Source organism: Capra hircus, chromosome 7 (assembly GCF_001704415.2).
Source record: "Capra hircus breed San Clemente chromosome 7, ASM170441v1, whole genome shotgun sequence".
Classification (NCBI taxonomy): domain Eukaryota; kingdom Metazoa; phylum Chordata; class Mammalia; order Artiodactyla; family Bovidae; genus Capra; species Capra hircus.
In genome coordinates this window covers 16564609-16585733 of record NC_030814.1, presented here as the reverse complement: position 1 = coordinate 16585733, position 21125 = coordinate 16564609, and the positions used below count along the sequence as shown (strand labels likewise).

Genomic DNA, 21125 nt, shown 5'->3' with positions numbered 1-21125 from the left:
AAATGATATTTTTAAGGCAATTACTCTGAATTATTTAAATATTTGAAAATACTTCTGATAAAGCTAAAGGGAGCTTGCTTACTACATTTAAAATTTGTCTTATCCAGAGTCTCTATTTTTGTTTTCAGTGCTTTGGTGATGTTTATTATAAAATAATATTAAGCATTTTGAATCAGTATAAATAAAACATCAGTGGGCTATAGTATCATGTGAGAATTCTTCATGTATTCTCCCACTGGAAAAGAGAAAGCTGTTTCTAAGAATTCAGAAATATTTTCCTGTCCTCTTCCTCCACCAGCATCTCCCCACTTGATACACATACTACTCCTTAAGTTGTCTGAATGGAAATAACCCTAGAAGAATTGCTTTGAAAGTAAGCACAGAAAAAAATTTTAGAAGGTTCACTCAGGATGGAAGAGAACCTGCAGTATGTCTAAAAATTGAATCTTGGTCTTCTAGGGAAAATTAGCTCCTTCAGTGTTTTCTATTTCAATAGATAGTATACAACCTTTTATTTAATAATTTATATTAGAAACTTGGGAATCACTCTTGGAACCTTCCTTTCCTTTTTCCCCCATGTCTTGTCAGCTACCAAACCCTATTGATTTTATTCTGAATACGTCTTGAATAAACTGCTTCTCTGCTGTGCTAACATCATGTTCGGTTCATCCTCCTGTCCCTGTGCTGGAATCAACTCCTTTTTACTCTCCCTGTTCTGCTTCTTTGCTGCTACTCTTGCTAATTTCCTAATAACTCTCACCTTTTCTTGCTCTAGTCCACTCAGCTTCATTCAGAGGGAACAGCTAAAATGCTCTTTCTAAAATAGTTCTGATGCTGTCGCTTTCCCACTTAAACTTCTCCACTGGCTTCCTGTTGCCATAGGATAAAGTTGTAAACCTCTAACCTGGCTTTAAGTTCCCACAGGGTTCCTGTCACTCCTGCCTTTGCAACTATAACCTGCTCTACTTTTTCCTATGCTTGCTATACTGTAACTGCCTTCTCCCAGTGTCTTAAACAGGTTAAGCTACTTCCTACCTCAGTATCTTCTGCAAAGCTGTTTTCTCTTCCTAAAAAGCTCCTTTCCACTCACTACTCTCTCAGTCCCTGTGCTTGCCTACTTTCTGCTCATCATTCAGTTTGCAGTTATAATGTTGCCTCTTCAAGAAAGCCTCCCTGGCCTTCTTATTAAGATAGCTAGGTCCACCTATAATATGTTCTAATATCATTATTTTGCTTTATAGTACTCATCACAATTGTAATTAATTAATTGGCTGGTTACCTGGTTAATGTCTTTTCCCCCATCTGTTAGTAAACCAAAAGCACTGTGTCCTCAAAGATGATGTCTGTCTTTTCCATAGTTATATCTGAATCATTTTTGCATAAGCCTGGCACATGAATTCTCATTTTATATCTATATTTGTTGGATTAATAGAGAAATTATGAATGACCCTGAGTATTCCAAGAGTAGATGTAATATATCATTCTGTAATTACCTCTCCCTACTGAGTAGCAGCAGTGTGGATTGGAAATTTAACCTTAGTTCAGAGGATGGATCTGCTTGGACTGTGGATAATCTTATTGTCCTTGACAGTGATTGGTCTAGGAATGGGCATGTCAACCAGTTCTAATTCATGGGACATACAGAGAGGTATGTAAGAGCTTCTGGGAAGTTTCTTTTTCATTCTGAAAAAAGCCTCTGGCAGCCTGGCATCTACTAGATGTGAAGTGGAAAAATGCCATTCTTTGACCGTGAGAAGTAGCCTTAGGATGAAATCAATCCTGTAGACAGCAGAGTTTAGAGACAGAATGTAGACTCCCTTAGAGATACTTGAGGTGTTGGATTAGTCAGCCCTGAAGCCTGACTTAGCACTGGACCATATTGCCATTCTGTGAGGTTGGAATTTCCATGCTGTTTACGTTACTTTGAATTGGTTTTCTGTTAATGGTAGCTAAAAGCATCCTATCTGATGTATCTACACAGTTTAAAGGTAGTGTTAACTGTCAACAGAATGAGAACCATTCTTCACTAAATTAGAAAAAGTGTCTAAATTCCCCTTTTTCTATAGAAAGAAATGAATTAAATGTAATAACGTGCTTTTTCTATCATCTTATTTTGCAGTAGTCCGACTACAGTCACATTCAACTGCTGAAGTACTAGAGGGCAGCAATAGTGTATCAAGCAAACTTAAAGACAGTCTCTAACTTATATTTGTTTTAGCATACATTTTTTTATAAACTCTGGACTAGACAGCTGGGAGTTAGTTCATAACCATTCATAACCTCTTTGGCATAGAATGTAATACAGTCCTCATTAGATGGATTCTGAAGTGTCCTCTAAGAAGGGTTGCCTTATAAAATGACTGAGCTAAAAGTAACAATTAAGCAGTTGTTTAAAAGAAATAGTTTTGTTTAATCTCCTTAACCTTCTGTAAAGTCACTTAGTAACAGAATCAGGAGTTATTTAGTCCAAGTTTATAGATACCTATTGAAGACTTTTGCTTACCAGGCTCTCTTCTGTGCACTGTGGAAAATTAAAAAGACCACCTGCCAGACTGCGAAAACAGAACATTGCAAAAACAGAATGTGGAAACTGTTAATTACAGTTTAGTGTGTATTGTGCATTGGGAAAATCACATGCAAGGTGTAGAGATACAGAAAAGTCAGTGACTAATGAATCTCAGTCGTTTGGCCCAAGGAAGATTCACAAAAAGGAGAGGATCCTTAGGAATATTCAAAATTTCTTTTGATTTTCAGCCTAAGAAATAAGATGAACTACAGAAAACTCTTATGGAAATACAGTAGTAATAATTGAAAAAAATACACACTTTTTGTTCCAGATCAACTAATTGTTGGCCTAGATTTGTAACTTATTAATTCTTTAACAATAGTAAAGTCATTTATTCTGTGATGGCTTTTCTTCCTTTATATGTAAAAACCAATACTTACCTTACTTTGGCTGTTACGAAAATTATAACTGTTACTCTAGGCCATTATTTATTGATTACTATGTGCCAGGCACTATACTAAGCACTTTTTACACTTAGTCTTATTTTAAACCATATGTTCCTATGTGGTATGTATTATGGCCCCATTTTATGGTTAGTGAAGTATAATTGAGTTGAATAATTTTCCCATGATCTTACAACTATCATATCAGACCAAAAATGTAAGAGCAAGCACTTAAAAAATTTTAAGACTGCTCTCCTTAAGTCTCCCCTTTTCTTATTTTGAGTATTAATAGCTTTCCTTGATACTTACCTGGTCTCTTTCTGGGTAGTTAAAAATATTTACTGTTTTAAAGATTACTATACACTAGTAGTCATTCTTGGGTTATGAGATCCAGCTTAAGAATCTGAGGATACATACTAGTTAAAAACCATGTAGAACACTGGGAATTCCCTGGTGGTCTAGTGGTTAGGACTCAGCACTTCCAGGGGCCTTGGGTTCAATCCCTGGCCAGGGAATAAGATCCCACAAGCCACAGGATGTGGCCAAAAAACAAAGAAACAAAAAAACATGTAGAGCACAGGGCACTTAAAAGGTGCTTGTTCTGATTACTTGACCTCTCTGGCTCTCCATCCACTCTTGTGAATTCATTGAAGTTGTATGACAACTTATATGGCTTAATCAAAGAAAAGCCTTATCTATTGGAGATCAAATCATAGCCATACCTGCTTTAAAATAGAAAACAAAGCTAAGTATGCGAATCAGAACCCAAGGCAGCTATCATTGCCACACTGTTTTGCCCTGTCTTAGATAGTAAAATAATTTACTGAATTGGTAAGCTTTTGCTCATCTGTTTGGGAAATACATTATACTATATGAAGAAAATTAGACATGGCCGTCTTTTCCCAGATCATATAGGAGACAGATACCTAACAGTGCCTAGTGTATAGTTGGCACTAAAATATTCATAAAATAAACAATAAGGAATATTTGCAGATAAATAATGCCCATATTTTTCACAACAGTAGCCCTTTGGAGAACATATTAGTGGCTTGGAGATAATTATATGTTGATGTTTAGCACTGTAGAAAATAAATTATTTTCTAAAATTTCACATTTGGTGTTATTTAAAATGTCATAGTTTATCAGGTTCTGATTTTTAACGATTTAACTTAAATAGGATACTTTACTTACACATTTTAATACACAGATCAGTATATAGCATCTGAAATGGATGTTTAAATATACTTTGAAAACAGTATGTTCTTCCCTAGTTGCTAACGATAATGGTATGTTCTTCTGCATATGTGTTCTAGATAACTGGAATCTAATTGTGATTAATGCATCCTATATTTTAGACATTCTTTGATGATCTAAGCCTGAGGATCTGTCCTCGTTATCAACAGTGTGAAATTTGAAGCCAGAAACTCAGTTTATACCCATTACAGTTGTCCTTAATGGAAATTATACATTCAGACTAATACTTACCTTGATTGTAGGAGCAGGAAAGAAGGAGAGTCTTCATTTTTCTTAGTTTTCCATTTCACTTTCCTGAGTAACTGAAGAAATGTAATTAGCTACTCTTAGGGATTGTTTTCTGGTGGCAGGATTGCAAGCTGCCAAAGTACCCTCACATCCATATAGGAAGCCCAGAACAAGTGAAAGGGAACCAGATTTCACACCACAGGCCTTAGCACATTTTGGCTATTTCATAATTGCTCCCTAGGAGGACAGTGATTCTCCGGTCTCTGTGTAAAGATAGTCGGTCTCTGAATATCCTTGCATAAGTACTTGAATTCATCTTTATTCTCAATTCTTCATGTTACTAAACTTCTAGAATTATATGTATAAGTACACATGCAACTTTTTTAAAAATTATTATTAGGTAGTTATAATATCAGTTTATATTTCTTAGCAAGAGAAATACATTTGAGATAGAGTTTGGTGAAGATAATTGCTTATTAATATTCAAGTAAATAAGAGCTGTGAGTTCAGCTATTCTGTTTTCTTTGTGTGATAGATTTGCAAATAAGTCTTATTAGTAAAAAGCTGAAAAATACTATAGATTATTTCTCTGATTCAGAAAATTTTGAAATAGATTGTAACTTGGTAAGGGATTACATAAAATATTTTTGTGATTATTTATAAAAAGAGTTGCCTGTTACTAGACTAACAAAACATTAGCTTTTCTTGAGATACATTTTTACTGCTACTTTATTCAAGGCCTTTGTCATAATTATTTTTTTTCCCTTCAAGGAATTTATTAGTGTTTAATAAACTTTGATTTAGGTGCATTTTTTCTACTGACCTCTAAAATATTTTGCAGTTATAAAATTGGATATCACATAGAGTATATAATGTTGAAATTATACTTCATTGGTTGCCCAAACCATTTTTACATCCATACAGAAAGAAATTCATAATGATGAAGATTCCCAAACCAATTCTACTTGGAAGAACCATAGCAGTCAAGAAAAAAACAATGATTTCCGGGAAAATATGGGATTTCTTGAAATGAAAGGTACCTTAAAAGAGACCATGTGCAGAACACAGGTAACATTTTATCATCTAAAAGAACAAAAATTTTCTATATTTCTGATTTTTCTTTCAAAATTGTAGGAGAGGTGTTATTTGGTAGAAAAACACTGATTTTGATATCACAGAGCTAGTATTGGAACCCAAATCTGATTTTCAGTCTATAATTTGAACATACTAAGTCTATAATTTGAACATAGATACTGTCCTATGTCTGTTTTGAAGCTCTTATTGAAGTAATACATATGTACATATAGAAATTCAGTTTCTAATAACATAGCATGTTCTCAACACATGATAATTACGTAAAACAACTCTATATGTTGAACGTAATGTGTGTCTTATGAAGGAGTCAGCAATATATGTATTGGTCTAAAAATATGGTCTAAATTCAGGTATTTTACTGCATATAGATCAGGTTTTCTTCAGTGGCATAAGGGACTTTAATTAAATATGGAAAACAAAAACATGAAGGATTCTGAACTTGAAGCAATAAAAAGTACCTTCAGAAAGTGTATATGTGGCAGTCAACTAAAACTTTGCAGATAGGAGAAGCAACTAAAACAGTCTAAACTATTTTTTAATGTGATTAGAAAGAAATTAAAATTTGTTTTTACTGCATCTGTCGAGTTTTTTCCTTGAGAATTATAGGAACAATTTGGAACTTCCGCAACTAAATAGTACCTTACCAAATCATATGTGGAGAGAGTAAATAAAATATTCCAAGACCTTAAAATATTTTTGCAATTTTTTTTGGCTTTTTCAAAATACAGTTGTTGGTAGGAATATAAATTGGTACACCCACTGTAGAAAATAGTATGGCAGTTTCTCAGAAAAACTAAAACTGGAACTACCATTTGACTAAGCAGTTTCATTCCTGGGTACATATTAGGAAAAAAAGAAACTGCCGTGATGTGAAAGCAACCTAAGTGTTCATTAACAAATGAATGAATTAAGATTATATATATATATATAAATATATGTGTGTGTATTTATACACATATATAGTGAAATACTACTTAGTGTAAAAAAATGAAAGTTTGCCATTTGCAACAACATTGATGGAGTTGGATTCCCAGGTGGTGCTAGTGGTAATGAACCCACCTGCCAAAGAAGGAGATATAAGAGTTGTGGGTTTGATCCCTGGGTTGAGAAGATCCCCTGGAGGAAGACATGGCAACCCACTCCAGTATTCTTGCCTGGAGAATCGCAGGGACAGAAGAGCCTGGCAGGCTACGGCCCATAAGGTGGCAGAGAGTCAGCCACAACTGAAGTGACTTAGCATACACAGATGGACTTGGAGGGTGTTACACTAGTAAAGTAAGTCAGAGAAAGACAAATGCAGTATAATTTATATTTGGAATCTAAAAGATAAAGCAAACTAGTGAATAATATAAAAACAAAATGGACTCACGGATATGGAGAACAAACTAGAGGTTACCAGCACAGAGAGGGAATGGTGATGGCAGGAGAGTGCAGTATAGGGGTAGGGGGGTAAGAGGTACACACCATTACATGTGAAGTAAGCTGCAAGGATATATCGTACAACACAGGGAATATAGCCAGTATTTTATAATAACTATAAGCTGAGTATAACCTTTAAAAATTGTGAATCACAATGTTGTATACCTATAACTTATATAATATTGTACATCAGGTATATCTCAATTTTAAAAAGTAAAAAGAATATATCTGTAAATATCTTGTTCTTTTTAGAACTCAGAAGGATGTATTATCAAATTCAGGTAGCAATTTCTATTTTTTTGAATAAGTTTCTTTGTATAAAGAATAAATAATATAGTTTGCAATACTTTTTATCTTGTTTAATGGTTGAGAAAATCCCCTACAGAAGGGAATGGCTACCCACTTCTTGCCTGGAGGATTCCATGGACATAGATAAGAATCACTAAAGTGATTGAGCACAATGTTATCGTATCTATTTCCTATACAGAGATTTTCTGAGATGTTTAATTTGATATGCCTAAATAATGGGAAAACTATTCGATATCCAGCGTATTTCACAAATACTTGGAAATTAATGAAGATAACCAAATCTGCTCTGATTAAGCATATGGCAACTTTTTTAAAAAGCAGAGATTCCAAGAAAGATTAAGTTAACAAAATACCTAAATTAAATATATGCACAAACACTTCGAGAACTAAATATCTGTATTTTTCTGCTTCATCATAGTATAACTAAAATGTAACATAATGCATAATACTCTGTTTAATCTTATGTATATGTTTTATAAAACCTGTTTTTCTGAGTGAGATTTTTGTTTTGACTTGCATTGGTTGTATTGAGGCTTTACTTAATCTATGTTCTAACTAAAGTATTTTTATAAACATGCAGAAAGAAATTAAAAATCATGATGAAGATGTTACTATTAGTTCTATTTTGACTGAACATCAGAGCAAAGAAAAATTCAGAGATTCTAGGAAAAATTTGAAATTTGTGAAAATGAGAAATGCCTTAGGGAGGCATATTTACGGAAATCAGGTAAGACCTTCCCAATTAAAAGTTATCTATATTTTATACTCTTTTCTAATATTGTCATTTATGAAGTTGTTTCTTCTGAACTGTGTGTATATGTATTGATAAAGGATTTGTGTACAGTTTTTGAAAGAGTAAAATGGTGAATATATGTTAAGAAATAGAGCATTCCCAACTTTTGAACATCGTGCCGTGTGTCATTTCCAAACCATGTCCCTTTTTCTTCCTCTTACCCATGATAGGTAACGTCTGTGGTGGAATTTGTTTTAATTATTTTCTTGGTTTTCATTATAGTTTTACTACCTACCAATATGTTATTTTCCCTCCCAATAAGTTTGCCTGTTAATGAACTTTTTGTAGTTCATGGTATTTGTAATCTTCTGTGACTTGCTTTTTTGCTGGTGCATATATTTCACTGTTTCACAATTATACTTTTTATCCATTTAACTATTGATAGGTATTTGGGTTTGTTTTTGTTTGTTTTTGATGGATTGTTTGGTTTTTTAATTATGAGCATTTCTGTTATGAGCACTATGAACATTTTCTTATTGATTCTTGGTGTACATGTTCAGGAGTTCCTCTAGCCTAGGATACATGCCTGAGAGAATTCTAGGTCATAAGAACTGTACGTGTTGAACTCTACTAAGTAATGACAACTAAGTAATGATCTACTAAGCTTTCCAAAATACTTTACTAATGTATACCCACTCCAACAGTAGTTGAAGTTTCCTATTGTATATAACTATTTTTTAATGTGTTTTAAGTCCGACCTTTCTTGAATTTATTTGGATTTAGTAACGTACATTATTCATGTTGAGATTTGTTTAATTTTGATCTAAATATATGTGGAAGGAAATTAAGAAAAAAGATGAAGATATTCAAAGGATTTATACTTTGAGGAAAAAACGCAAAAAAGAGAAAGAAAGAGATTCCAGGAAGGACATTGAACATGACAGGAGTACCTTAAGAAAGCACATTTACAGAGATCAGGTAAAATTTTGTAAGCTAAGCTAAAAAAAGAAGTTTTAATTTTCTCTGGTTCTTCCTTAATACCACCTTTACATATAATCTGACTTTTGTGATTGCTTGCTGTGTCAAATGTAACCTGTATATCTCACGGAAAGAATTTTCTCATTTTTTTCTAGTATAATATTCATAATTTTATAATTAGCTTTGGTTCACAATGAAAGTATTTTTACGTGTGTACAGAAATAATTTGAATTAATGATCAAGATGTTCAAATATGTTTTATTTTTCCTGACAAAAAGGAAAAGAAAGGTTCTGGGAAAAGAGGGTAAAATTTTTAAAATGGAAAACACATGGTATGTAGTTTGAGTAATACATTCTAACTTTTAGTTTATCTTGTTCATCCCTGGTATGGTATAGACCATTATTAATAAGATAGCTTGTCTTTCTAAAAATGTTTATTCTATTCATTCATTTACTTTTGGCTGTGCTGGATCTTTGTTGCTGCGTGGGCTCTTCTCTAGTTGCAGCAAGCAAGGGCTGTTCTCTAGTTGCGGTGTGTGGGTTTCTCATTACAGTGGCTTCTCTTGTTGCAGAGCACTGGCTCTAGGGTGTGCAGGCGTCAGTTAGTTGTGGCACATGGACTCAGGAGTTGCGGCTCCTGGCCTCTGGACAGGCTCAGTATTTGTGGTGCAGGAGCTTCCTTGCTCTGTGACATGCGAAATCTCCCCAGATCAGAGATAGAATCATTGTCTCCTGCAGGTGGATTCTTTACCACTGAGCTACCAGGGAAGCCCCGATATCTTTTCTTTTAAATGAGATCCTTCTTGAGCTAATTTTTCTAGAGTATAACTTTGTTTTACCATATAAACCATAGCATGTTTACATGTATTCAGAAGGATCTTCAGAAAAATGATAAAGGTAAATAAACAATCATGTTCTGTGGTTTGAATGCTCGGTCATGTCTGACTTTTGCGACCCTGTGAACTGTAGCCTGCCCGGCTCCTCTGTCCATGGTATTCTCCAGGCAAGAATACTGGAGTGGGTTGCCATTTCCTACTCCAGGGATCAAACCCACATCTCCTGCATTGGCAGGCGGATTCTTCACCACTGTGCCACCTGGGAAGCCCCATTTTTGTGGGAACATGACAACAAAAATAAGAGAGGTTTCAGAAAAGATTTGGAATAGGTTAAAAGGAAAATGCGTAAGGAAGGGAACATGTAAATATCAGGTAAAACTTTCCAATTAAAACATACTGTTTTTAATTTTTTTAAATTTCATTGTGTAATCTTTTTCTAATATGGTTGTAAGGATCTTTGCTGTGATTAACACTGCGTGAATGTGTTCTGGTGTTACGTTGTCCATTGTGATACTTAGCATTTGTGTTAGCACTCTTTGGTACATTGTCTAAAGCAGTTCTTATATGTATACAGAAAGAAAGGAAGAATTCCATTTTTGCTTGTCATGCCAAAGAATCAAAAACCAAGGATATCAGGACAGATGTGGATATTGTTGACCTAAAGAATGCCTTAAGGAAACACATATATAGAGCTCAGGTAGAATTTGGCTTTGTGTAGTTTTCTGGTCATTCTACAGTGTTACCAATATGTAATAATAATAATAACAATAATGAGTCATTTTATTATATTTAATATGTATTAACATAATTTTCTTAGTTCATTAATTTTTGTAAATAGTAATTATTGTATTTGAACAATGAGTAAGAAAATGTAAATTGATGAATTCTCTGCTGTTTATAACTCAGTGATGTCATGGATAAATTAGGAGTTTTCTAAACCTAAGTTGTTGGTGTTTCTCAGTTTAGCCTCAGTTTGAGGAAAACTTTGAGGCGCCCTGGGTTTGGGAGAAGGGCTTTTTCAGGGTCCTTGCCATGCCCCAAGTAATGGGGTATCCCTAATGATGTGGGATCACCATCTCTTCTCTCCATCTTCAGAGTAAAGGACCTTTTTCCCCCTGCCTTTATTCAGCAGGTTATTGGTTTTCATCGGTGTCCTGAGAGTATATAACGGCATGTGATGCCTTGACCACAGCAGCCACTCTTTCACATTTCAGCCTTCACCACCTGGGAGACTGACTTCAGTCTCCCATCCTGTCCCTTTTCCTTTCCCTGAGTACACAGTGAGGTCCATGGAGGAGATCATGCCATTGAGTGCAAATGCCCCTCATTTTATTGATTCCCAAGGGTTTTGTTCTCTCACTCTGTCCCACACTTGGCCATTAGCAAGTGGCAACAAATTTAAGCTGAAATTTTCTTACCTACTGTATCGGAGTCCTCTTCCTACTCACTGTCTCAGATAAATCAGTACTCATGTCCTTGGAGGCTCCTGTCTGTCTTCATATTTCTGTTTAGTTGGTTGCACTAGGACCTCTGCTGTCAGAAGGGTTCAGGTAAAATTAGGATTTCATAAATTTTCCAGCTTTTTATTGTTTGTAATGTGGGAACGCCTCTCCTTCCAGCTTTCTATACCCTAAGTGGAAGCCCGATGTCTATCATTGTTTTCATTTGTATTCCTTGTATTAGTAGCAAGATGGAGCATATTCTATGCCTTCACTTGCCACTTGTGTATTTTTTCCTCTGCCAGTTGCTTGTTGGTATTCTTTTCTGTATTTTTCCAGTAGGTGGTTTTATACTGTTGCTTCTAGAACTCTTGATGTAATCAGGGTGTTATCTCTTCATGTTTGTTGCAAGTATTTTTCCAGTATAATTTTTTAAACAAATACAAACTTAGTGATATTTGACAACGATAGAGGAAGATTTTACCTGTGATTATGTATCAAACACGACTACATTTTTTTCCTGTGTATTTTTTGTACAAAATGCTCTCTCCATTTATATTTCTAATAATTCAGATACTAAGGACAGTGGACCTCTTCAGGTCTTGAAAGTGAATATGACCTTATTTTTTAATCTCTTTTATTTTAGAAAGGGGGAAAAAAGAAACTGTTCATACTCAAGAGAGTGGCATGTCCCTAAAATGGTAGAGGTCACTAGTAAACATGAGAATCAGATCAGTTACATCTATTAATGTCTTCCTGAATCTGTTTTGTACGTTTGGCCAAGGTTTTAAACTTTGTAAGTTGAAGTGTATTTTTCAACCTAAAAATGTTTAATTAACGATTTCTGTTTTGTAGGCTGTAAGATACCGCGGCATTAGAATAGATAAACAACCAGCATACAATGTTGAGGTAAGAGATTTGGTGTAAGATGGTAATGGGGACAAAAAGAAGCTTTGCTAAGTCACTTCAGTCGTGTCCTACTCTGTGCGACCCCATAGATGGCAGCCCACCAGGCTCCCCCATTCCTGGGATTCTCCAGGCAAGAACACTGGAGTGGGTTGCCATTTCCTTCTCCAATGCGTAAAAGTGAAAGTGAAGTCGCTCAGTCGTGTCCGACTCTTAGAGACCTCCTGGACTGCAGCCTACCAGGCTCTTCCACCCATGGGATTTTCCAGGCAAGAGTACTGGAGTGGGGTGCCATCGCCTTCTCTGAAAGAAGCTTTACGTTTTATTATTCTTAGTGTTTTTTGTTTGTTTGTTTTGGCTGTGCTGGGTCTTCATCGCTGCACAGGCTTTTCTCCACTGTTGGTGAGCCAGGGCTCCTCTTGCTGCAGTGCTCAGCTTGCTCCTTGCCGTGCCTTCTCTTGTTACAGAGCTCGGGCTCTAGGGCCCGGGCTCAGTGGTTAATGGCACATGGGCCACGTGTCACCCGCAGCATGTGGAATCTTCCCAGATTAAGGAGGATCCTTACTGTGTCTCCTGTATTGGCAGGTGGATTCTTTACCTCTGAGCCATCAGGGAATCCCCTATTTTTAGGGGTTTGTTGTTTTTTTTTTTTTTTTTTTTTTTTTTTGATATAAAGAAATGTGCTGTCAGCAAGACAAAGATTCCTATCAGATTTGAAATGTAGTCTCTCATCAGATATGAAAAAAAAAATAGTATTCTATCAAAGCTCAAAAATAATTCTATACAATAATAAAAATTGATAAGAATTAAAAAATTGGGCACATCACAGGTGAGTTGTGTATCTCTATTCATACATTTCGTAGCTTTCATAATTACTACTTAGATTAAATTTTCATTATAATATTTATGAGTATATTATTTTCTTTGTATTCTTCATTCCTTCAAAATTGACTTCTTTATTCTATTTAGTCTTTCACAGTATTCTTGATTCTCAACTAGTTCAAAGTAGTCACTTTTATTGTTAAAAATATTTTGATCAAAGAGGATGTATTTTGTGGAACTCTTAGAGTTATGTTAATGTACCTCGTTAGAGTGATTTTATGTTACAGCAATTGTTACTTTTTGCAACTATTGATTGTACTTGATGACGTCTTAATATTCAGTATATGTTAATAGACACAGTTTGCTTATAAGTTTAAAAGAACACCAAAAAGTAATTTTGCACCTAAATTAGAGCTGTGTATATATGCACTAACGTGTGTAAATAGACAGCCAATGGGAATTTGCTGTATGACTCTGGGAACTCAAACTGAAGCTCTGTAATAACTTAGAGGGGTGGAAATGGGAGGAAGGTGGGAGGGAAATTCAAGAGAAAAGGGACATATATAAACATATGGTTAATTCATGTTGATGTGTGACAGAAATCAAACCAGTATTGTAAAGCAATCATCAATCAATTAAAAATAAATAAATATTTTTTTAATTTAAAAAAAGAGCTATGTTTAGTTGTACTTCTAACTGAAGTCTTATTATCAGCCAGACTTTGCAAATGCGTTTTGAAGTTTTCTTTAGAGGTAATATTTCCCCATACTATTCAATGTGACAAAGTCTAGTAAATAGAACAATTAACAATGTATATATTTTGCAGTACAATTTTATTGTTGTAAAACACATTCATATAAATCATTCTTTTTGAACCACATAACGACCTAGTGAGGTAGTGAGACCAGAGATTGTTCATTGTACAGATGAGGAAATTCAGGCTCCTTACTAATTCAAAATTTCATGTCAGGATTTTCCTCGTCCTTTTGAGTCATAGCATCTTTCCTTATGTAGGTTAAAAATGCTGAATTTCCACGAGGAATATTAAATTTAATTGAAAGCCTCATAGAAGGACAGTTTTTTAAAGAAGCAATTGAGGAACTTTCCTCTTTGCAAGCACATTATATCCCTCCTGTTTACCTTCTCCATGCTCTTCTAGAAAACATTCTACAGGTAAGAGCAGTCTTATGTATTTATGGTCTTTCAAAGAATGTTAAAATGTAAATTTTCTCCTTTTTTGCATATTTATAGTTATTTTTGTATGTTTATATTATTATGTATATATTATTTTCTCTTCCTTATTTGTTTCCCTCATTTTAATGAGAAATGAGATACCCATTTATTACTATTTCTTTTGTTTTTAAACTCTATACTTCTGTTTTAATATTTTTCTCAGAATTTTTTTCTGTGGCAGTAATGTAAAAATCAAATTTCAGAGATCTAGAAGGTCATTTAGTAAATTACTCAGTACATTGGTAATCGTTTTTATTCATAGTATATGTAGATACTGAATTTACTCTTTAAACTGTGAAAACCAATGAAAACACCTTTTCAAAGGTAGATTTCTAGTTATATTCTTTATCAAGGTACCAATTTGAAGAAAAAACAGGTTTAAGCTGTGTCAGACTAACGATGGTGATAAGTCAGAATGTTGCATGTAAAGTTTCTTTAGTTGATTTCAAGTCACATTTGGGGACTCAATCTCAGTATAATCATGAGAAGTAAAATGGGCTTTCATACAAATCCATTTCATATAAGTTTCAAGAAGGTTCACTAACTCTCATATAAATTAGTCCCAAGAGCTGAGATTATCTAATATGTAGATGCATGTTTAGAGTATGCCTCTCTCTTAGTTGCAGTATTCAGTTAGCTAAACATAATACTCCCACCTGTTCTCCTTTGTCCAAACACACATTTTTGCCAAGAAAGTTAGATCTGGGTTATTAAAGTTTTAAACTAAGTTAGCTGGAAAAACTGTACTTTTAGCCATCTTGTTTTCTTTCTTTCTTTGTTTTTAAATAATAGGATAACATAGATACGTTTTCTGGTCGATACTTTCATATATGGTCAGCTCTTCTTCACCTTCACCCTCCTTGGAAGTCCCCAGCCATGTCAACATATTACTTAGAGTTGTTTCAGTGTCCAACCTGTATGAAAGGGACATGGTCTCTAATAGAAGTGCTTATCAGGTAAGGAATTTCACATGCAAGGGTGCTGAATTTCATATAGTCAGGTTCTCCTATGTATTTTTTAGATACTGATAAAATAAATCTGTTTCTTTTTAGAAAAAGTTATTTTTGTGTGTGTGATGTTTGTGTGTTGTGTTAAACACAAAGGCTAAATTGGTCATGTTTGTCAATCATTTTATTTTTAAAAATGTTTAATAAATATATGAAATGGACTTACAGGAATGCTAAATCATTCTTTGTTTTCTTTTTAACAAAATAAATTTGAACTTTGTTGTAAAAAGTAAGAAAATTAATTTATTGGATATGAACATTATTAAATTTTGGTCATTATCAGTATAAACATTTGTAGCTGTGTACAGTATCTGTTTTAGTGTTTCTCTTGTATTTTTCCAGCTAGGAATTTGAATTTTGAAACTGAACTTAATGTTTCCTAAATATGTCATCTTTTCCATGCCTCTGCACATGCTGTCATCTGCCTGAATCCTTCCTTTGTCTTACATATGTTAATCTTTTCAGAAATCGATCTATTTCTGCTGGTTTCTCTTAGAACTAATCGATTTTTCCATTTTTTCTGATAGCTGTCTGTATCTGATAGCCCTCCTTTGTCTGGGAAGTACTTTGTTTTTATCCAAATGTTTGATTTTAGCAGGAGTCCATAGTAGTAAGAGAAAGGTTACTTGACTAGCCAGGCAAAGGCTAGATGCTTGGTTACTTCTTTGAGATCATAAGGATTTACCTACCCTCTTGGTTGTATTATATTTAACGCAAGCTAATTGGCTAGCTAGCATGCATTTATTTATTCTTTAAAAAAAAAAAGTTATTGAGTAGTTACTGGAAGCCAGGCACTGTGTTATGTTTCAAGGGGTAAAAAGATAAAATCATAATTCCTGGACCTTTTTTCTTAGCTTCTGCACTTTTGAAGATATAAGCACGATTCTAACAAAGTACTGTCTCAGCACAGGTGTAGGAAGTGAGGATATATGGTTTACTTATTTGCCATTCTTCCTAATTTTCAACTCTGTTTCTTCCTTCGTTGTCATCACATTTATTTAAAAGCCTTCATTGCTTTTATGTAAACTGTTGCACTGCCAACCTTGTTGATCTTGATTCTACTTTTTTCCTTTTGTCTTCCAAAGTACCCCAGTATGGTCTTTCCATAGTGGTCTTATCATTTCCCGGATAAAAGTCCTTCATTAAGACATACATCACCTATAGAAAACATTTAAAATTCCTTCGCAAAACATGTAAGACCCTCCATAATTTAGCCCTGTGTGTGTCTTCATTCTTACCTTCATCTTTTTCCCAAGTGTACCCAGTGACTGAACACTTTTTCATTTCTTTTTTAAAAATTTTATATATGTATGTATTTTTGACCATGCTGGGTCTTTGTTGCTGCCTGGGCTTTTCTCGAGCTGCACCAAGCAGGGGCTTCTCTTGTTGTGGAACATGGACTTCGGGGCATGCAGGCTTCGGTAGTTGTGGCTCCTGGACTCTTCTAGACCACAGGCTCTCTAGTTGTGGCTCACATGCTTAGTTGCTCCATGGCATGCCGGATCGTCCCCAAATAAGGGATTGAACCCATGTCTCCTGCATTGGCAGGCGGATTCTTTATCACCACACCACCAGGGAAGCCCCTTTTTCATTTCTTGACCTTTTTTTTGCCCTTAGATTTTCTCTGCCTTCTATAACCTATATTCCTGCCACCTGGTAAATACCTGACCAGTCCTAATTATCCTTAGAGTTCAGATCAAATGCCACTTCCTATTGCTTGCCCTTTGCCTGAAGTTTCTTATTTAAATCAGCCTCTGGCTTTTTGTTTGTTTGTTTTTAATTCTATATTGTTGTAATGTTAGTTTGTAACATTATGTAAGTTGGCATCAGTTCAGTTCAGTCGCTCAGTCGTGTCCGACTCTTTGTGACCCCGTGAATCGCAGCACGCCAGGCCTCCCTGTCCATCACCAGCTCCCGAAGTTCACCTAGACCGACGTCCATCGAGTCATTGATGCCATCCAGCCATCTCATCCTCTGTCGTCCCCTTCTCCTCCTGCCCCCAGTCCCTCCCAGCATCAGAGTCTTTTCCAATGAGTCAAGTCTTCGCATGAGGTGGCCAAAGTACTGGAGTTTCAGCTTTAGCATCATTCCTTCCAAAGAAATCCCAGGGCTGATCTCCTTCAGAATGGACTGGTTGGATCTCCTTGCAGTCCAAGGGACTCTCAAGAGTCTTCTCCAACACCACAGTTCCAAAGCATCAATTCTTCGGCTCTCAGCTTTCTTCACAGTCCAACTCTCACATCCATACATGACCATAGGAAAAACCATAGCCTTTACGAGACGGACCTTAGTCGACAAAGTAATGTCTCTGCTTTTGAATATACTATCTAGGTTGGTCATAACTTTTCTTCCAAGGAGTAAGCGTCTTTTAGTTTCATGGCTGCAGTGATTTTGGAGCCCCCAAAAATAAAGTCTGACACTGTTTCCACTGTTTCCCCATCTATTTGCCATGAAGTGATGGGACTGGATGGCATGATCTTTGTTTTCTGAATGTTGAGCTTTAAGCCAGCTTTTTCACTCTCCTCTTTCACTTTCATCAGGAGGCTTTTTAGTTCCTCTTCACTTTCTGCCATAAGGGTGGTATCATCTGCATATCTGAGGTTATTGATACTTCTCCCGGCAATCTTGATTCCAGCTTGTGTAAGTTGCATATGAACATTATATTTCTGCTTTTGTGTACCTGCAGTATGCTCACCACAAAAACTGAGTTTTCTTCTGTTACCATACAGTTGATCTCCTTCTCTCCACCCACCCCCAACCCTTTCCCCTCTGGTAACCGCTACTCTGTTTCTATCTGTGTGCCTGTTTAGGTTTGGTCTAATTTGCTCATTTATTTTGATCATTTGTTTTTTATATTCCACAATCATAGGGTATATGTCTTTCTCTGACTTGTTTCACTTAATAGCTCAAAGGCTATCCATGTTGTCACAAATGACAAGATTTTTATTTTCTGAGTAGTAGTCTATTCTGTGTGTGTGTGTTAATGTGTGTTATATCGTTATTCATTTGTTGATGGGCTCTTAAGGTTATTTCCATATTTTGGCTAGTGTAAAATATTGTTGCAATAAACAAAGGGTGTGTATATCTTTTCGAATTAGTGTTTTCATATTCTTTGTATAAATGCCCAGAAGTCAGATGAAAGAAAGTGAAGTTGCTCAGTCGTGTCCAACTCTTTGCAACCCCATGGACTGTAGCCTACCAGGCTCCTCCCTCTATGGGATTCTCCAGGCAAAAGTACTGGAGTGGGTTGCCATTTCCTTCTCCAGGGGATCTTCCTGACCCAGGGATCGAACCTGGGTCTCCTGAATTCCAGGCAGATGCTTTAACCTCTGAGCCACTAGGGAAGCCCCAGAAGTGGGATAGCTGGATCTTAATGGTAGTTCTATTCTTAATTTTTTTCTTAATATATATATTATATTCAAGTACAGGTGACTTGCAGTGTCTCAGGTGCACAGGAAGGTGATTCACTTACACATAGTGGTGGTGGTGTTCCATCACTCAGTCGTGTCCAACTCTTTGCGACCCCATGGACTGCAGCACAGCAGGCTGCCCTGTCCATCACCATCTCCTGGAATTTGCTCAGACTCATGTCCATTGAGTTGATGATGCTTTCCAACCATCTCATCCTCTGTCGTCCCCTTCTCCTGCCTTCAATCTTTCCCAGCATCAGGGTCTTTTCCAGTGAGTTGGCTCTTCACATCTGGTAGCCAAAGTATTGGAGCTTTAGCTTCAACAACAGTCCCTCCAATGAATATTCAGGGTTGGTTTCCCTTAGGATTGACTAGTTTGATTTCCTTGCTGTCCAAGGGACTCTCAAGAATCTTCTCCAACACCACAGTTCAAAACCATCAATTCTTTGGCGCTTAGCCTTCTTTATGGTCTAGCTCTAACATCCATACATGGCTGTTGGAAAAACATAGCTTTGACTAGGTAGACCTTTGTTGGCAAACTGATGTCTTGGCTGTTTGATACTCTGTCTAGCTTTTCATAGCTTTTCTTCCAGGGAGCAAGTGTCTTTTTATTAATTGCATGGTTGTGGTTACTGTCCACAGTGATTTTGAGCCCAAGAAAATAAAGTCTGTCACTGTTTCTTTTTCCGTCACTTTTCCCATCTATTTACCATGAAGTAATGGGACTGGATACCATGATCTTAGTTTTTGAATGTTGAGTTTTAAGCCAGCTTTGTCACTCTCTTCTTTCACCTTCATCAAGAGGCTCCTTAATTCCTCTTCACTTTCTGCCATAAGGGTGGTGTTATCTGCATATCTGAGGTTATTGGTATTTCTCCTAGCGATCTTGATTCCAGCTTGTGCTTCATCCAGCCCGGCGTTTCACATGATGTACTCTTCATATAAGTTAAATAAACGGTGAATATACAGTTTTGATGTACTCCTTTTCCAATTTGGAACCAGTCTGTTGTTCCATGTCCAGTTCTAACTGTTGCTTCTTGACCTGCATACAGATTTCTTAGGAGGCAGGTAAGGTTGTCTGGTATTCCGTCTCTTGTTAAGAATTTTCCACAGTTTGTTGTGATCCACGGAGTCAAAGGCTTTAGCATAGTCAATGAAGCAGAAATAGATGTTTTTCAGGAATTCCCTTGCTTTTTCTGTGATGCAGCAGATGTTAGCAATTTGATCTCTGGTTCCTCTCCCTTTTTTAAGTCCATGTTGTATATTTGGAATTTCTCAGTTTATGTACTACTGAAGCCTAGATTGAAGGATTTTTGAGCATTAACTTGCTAACATGTGAAATGAGTGCAGTTATTTGGTAGTTCAAACATTCTTTCGCATTCCGCATCTAAAAGAAGTTATCCATATACACATACATTATTTTTGAGATTATTTTCCATTATAGTTTATTATAAGATGTTGACTATAGTTCCCTGGGCTATATAGTAAACCTTTGTTGCTTATTGCATATCTATTTTTTATTAGAAATATAGTATTCCTACTAAGTCAAACAAATGAAATCAAAATTTCAAATTTTTTAGCCAGGGAAAAATTCAGAAGTTTTCTAAAATATATATATTATATTATACATACTTTATATATATGTATACAGAGACTTTTTTACTACACTTGATAAATTCTGGAGAATGTCAAAAAAGAAGAGACAGACAAATTGGAAAACATAAACTAAATGAAATGGAAGCCCTGGATATGAAATAGAAGTAAAACAAACTAGATAAAAGTAAACAATCCTCATATAATCCAGTTGTTTTTAAACATGGCTGCTCATTAGAAACATATCTGGAGCTCTGGAGGAAAAAAGCAATACCTAGGGATTTGTACTTTTCAAAAAATTCCAAGATTATTCTGATATGGATCTGGATTTTAAAAAGTGATTACAGGTTTTTTTCTATTAAGTGATAGTTTTGGTGATATAGAATTCTGTTATTTTCTGTTGACCAATCATAAATACAGTAGTATTAAGTCAGTGTAATAGTTATGTAATCACAGTAGTAAATGATGTTTATCAGTTTTCACAATCAATAGGCAAAAAATAAAAGATAGTTACAGCTGCATGCCATAATAGAAACATGATGAGCCTTGAGGGATCTCCATACTGATTTACATTCCTTCCAACAGTGTATGTAAGCAACCTCTGAATTTCAGAAGAGCAGATGCTCAGTGTTAAAACATCTCTCTCCTCAGTGCTTATATCTGGAACATAATCAATGCTTAATAAGATTTGAATGAATGAATTGATGCTACCGAAAATGGATTTCAGACAGCTTAAAAGTAGACTTTTTAATAAACAGCTACCAGATCTAATTACGAAATAATTGAGTCTGTTGGGAGTCTAGCGGAAGGTGCCTAGGAAAGTGGTAGGAATGTAAATGAGCTGGATGATATTAGTCTACTTCTGAGTGTATTTTTGAAATATTTCATAATATATGTTTATATAAGAAGAAAAA

General features: G+C 35.5%; 1 protein-coding gene across 2 annotated transcripts in view; it reads left to right on the top strand.

Annotated features, from left to right (window-relative positions):
• Nucleotides 1–21125, top strand: part of SLF1 (SMC5-SMC6 complex localization factor 1) — a 65962-nt gene that overhangs the window by 18529 nt on the left and 26308 nt on the right. The window contains exons 6-12 of one of the 2 annotated variants that reach the window (XM_005683436.2): nt 5356–5499; nt 7835–7981; nt 8828–8965; nt 10376–10498; nt 12096–12149; nt 13983–14141; nt 14994–15157. In XM_005683436.2, the coding sequence (XP_005683493.1) occupies nt 5356–5499; nt 7835–7981; nt 8828–8965; nt 10376–10498; nt 12096–12149; nt 13983–14141; nt 14994–15157 (929 nt within the window). The remainder of the gene's footprint in view (nt 1–5355; nt 5500–7834; nt 7982–8827; nt 8966–10375; nt 10499–12095; nt 12150–13982; nt 14142–14993; nt 15158–21125) is intronic. The other variant, XM_013965788.2, reaches the window with a different exon arrangement.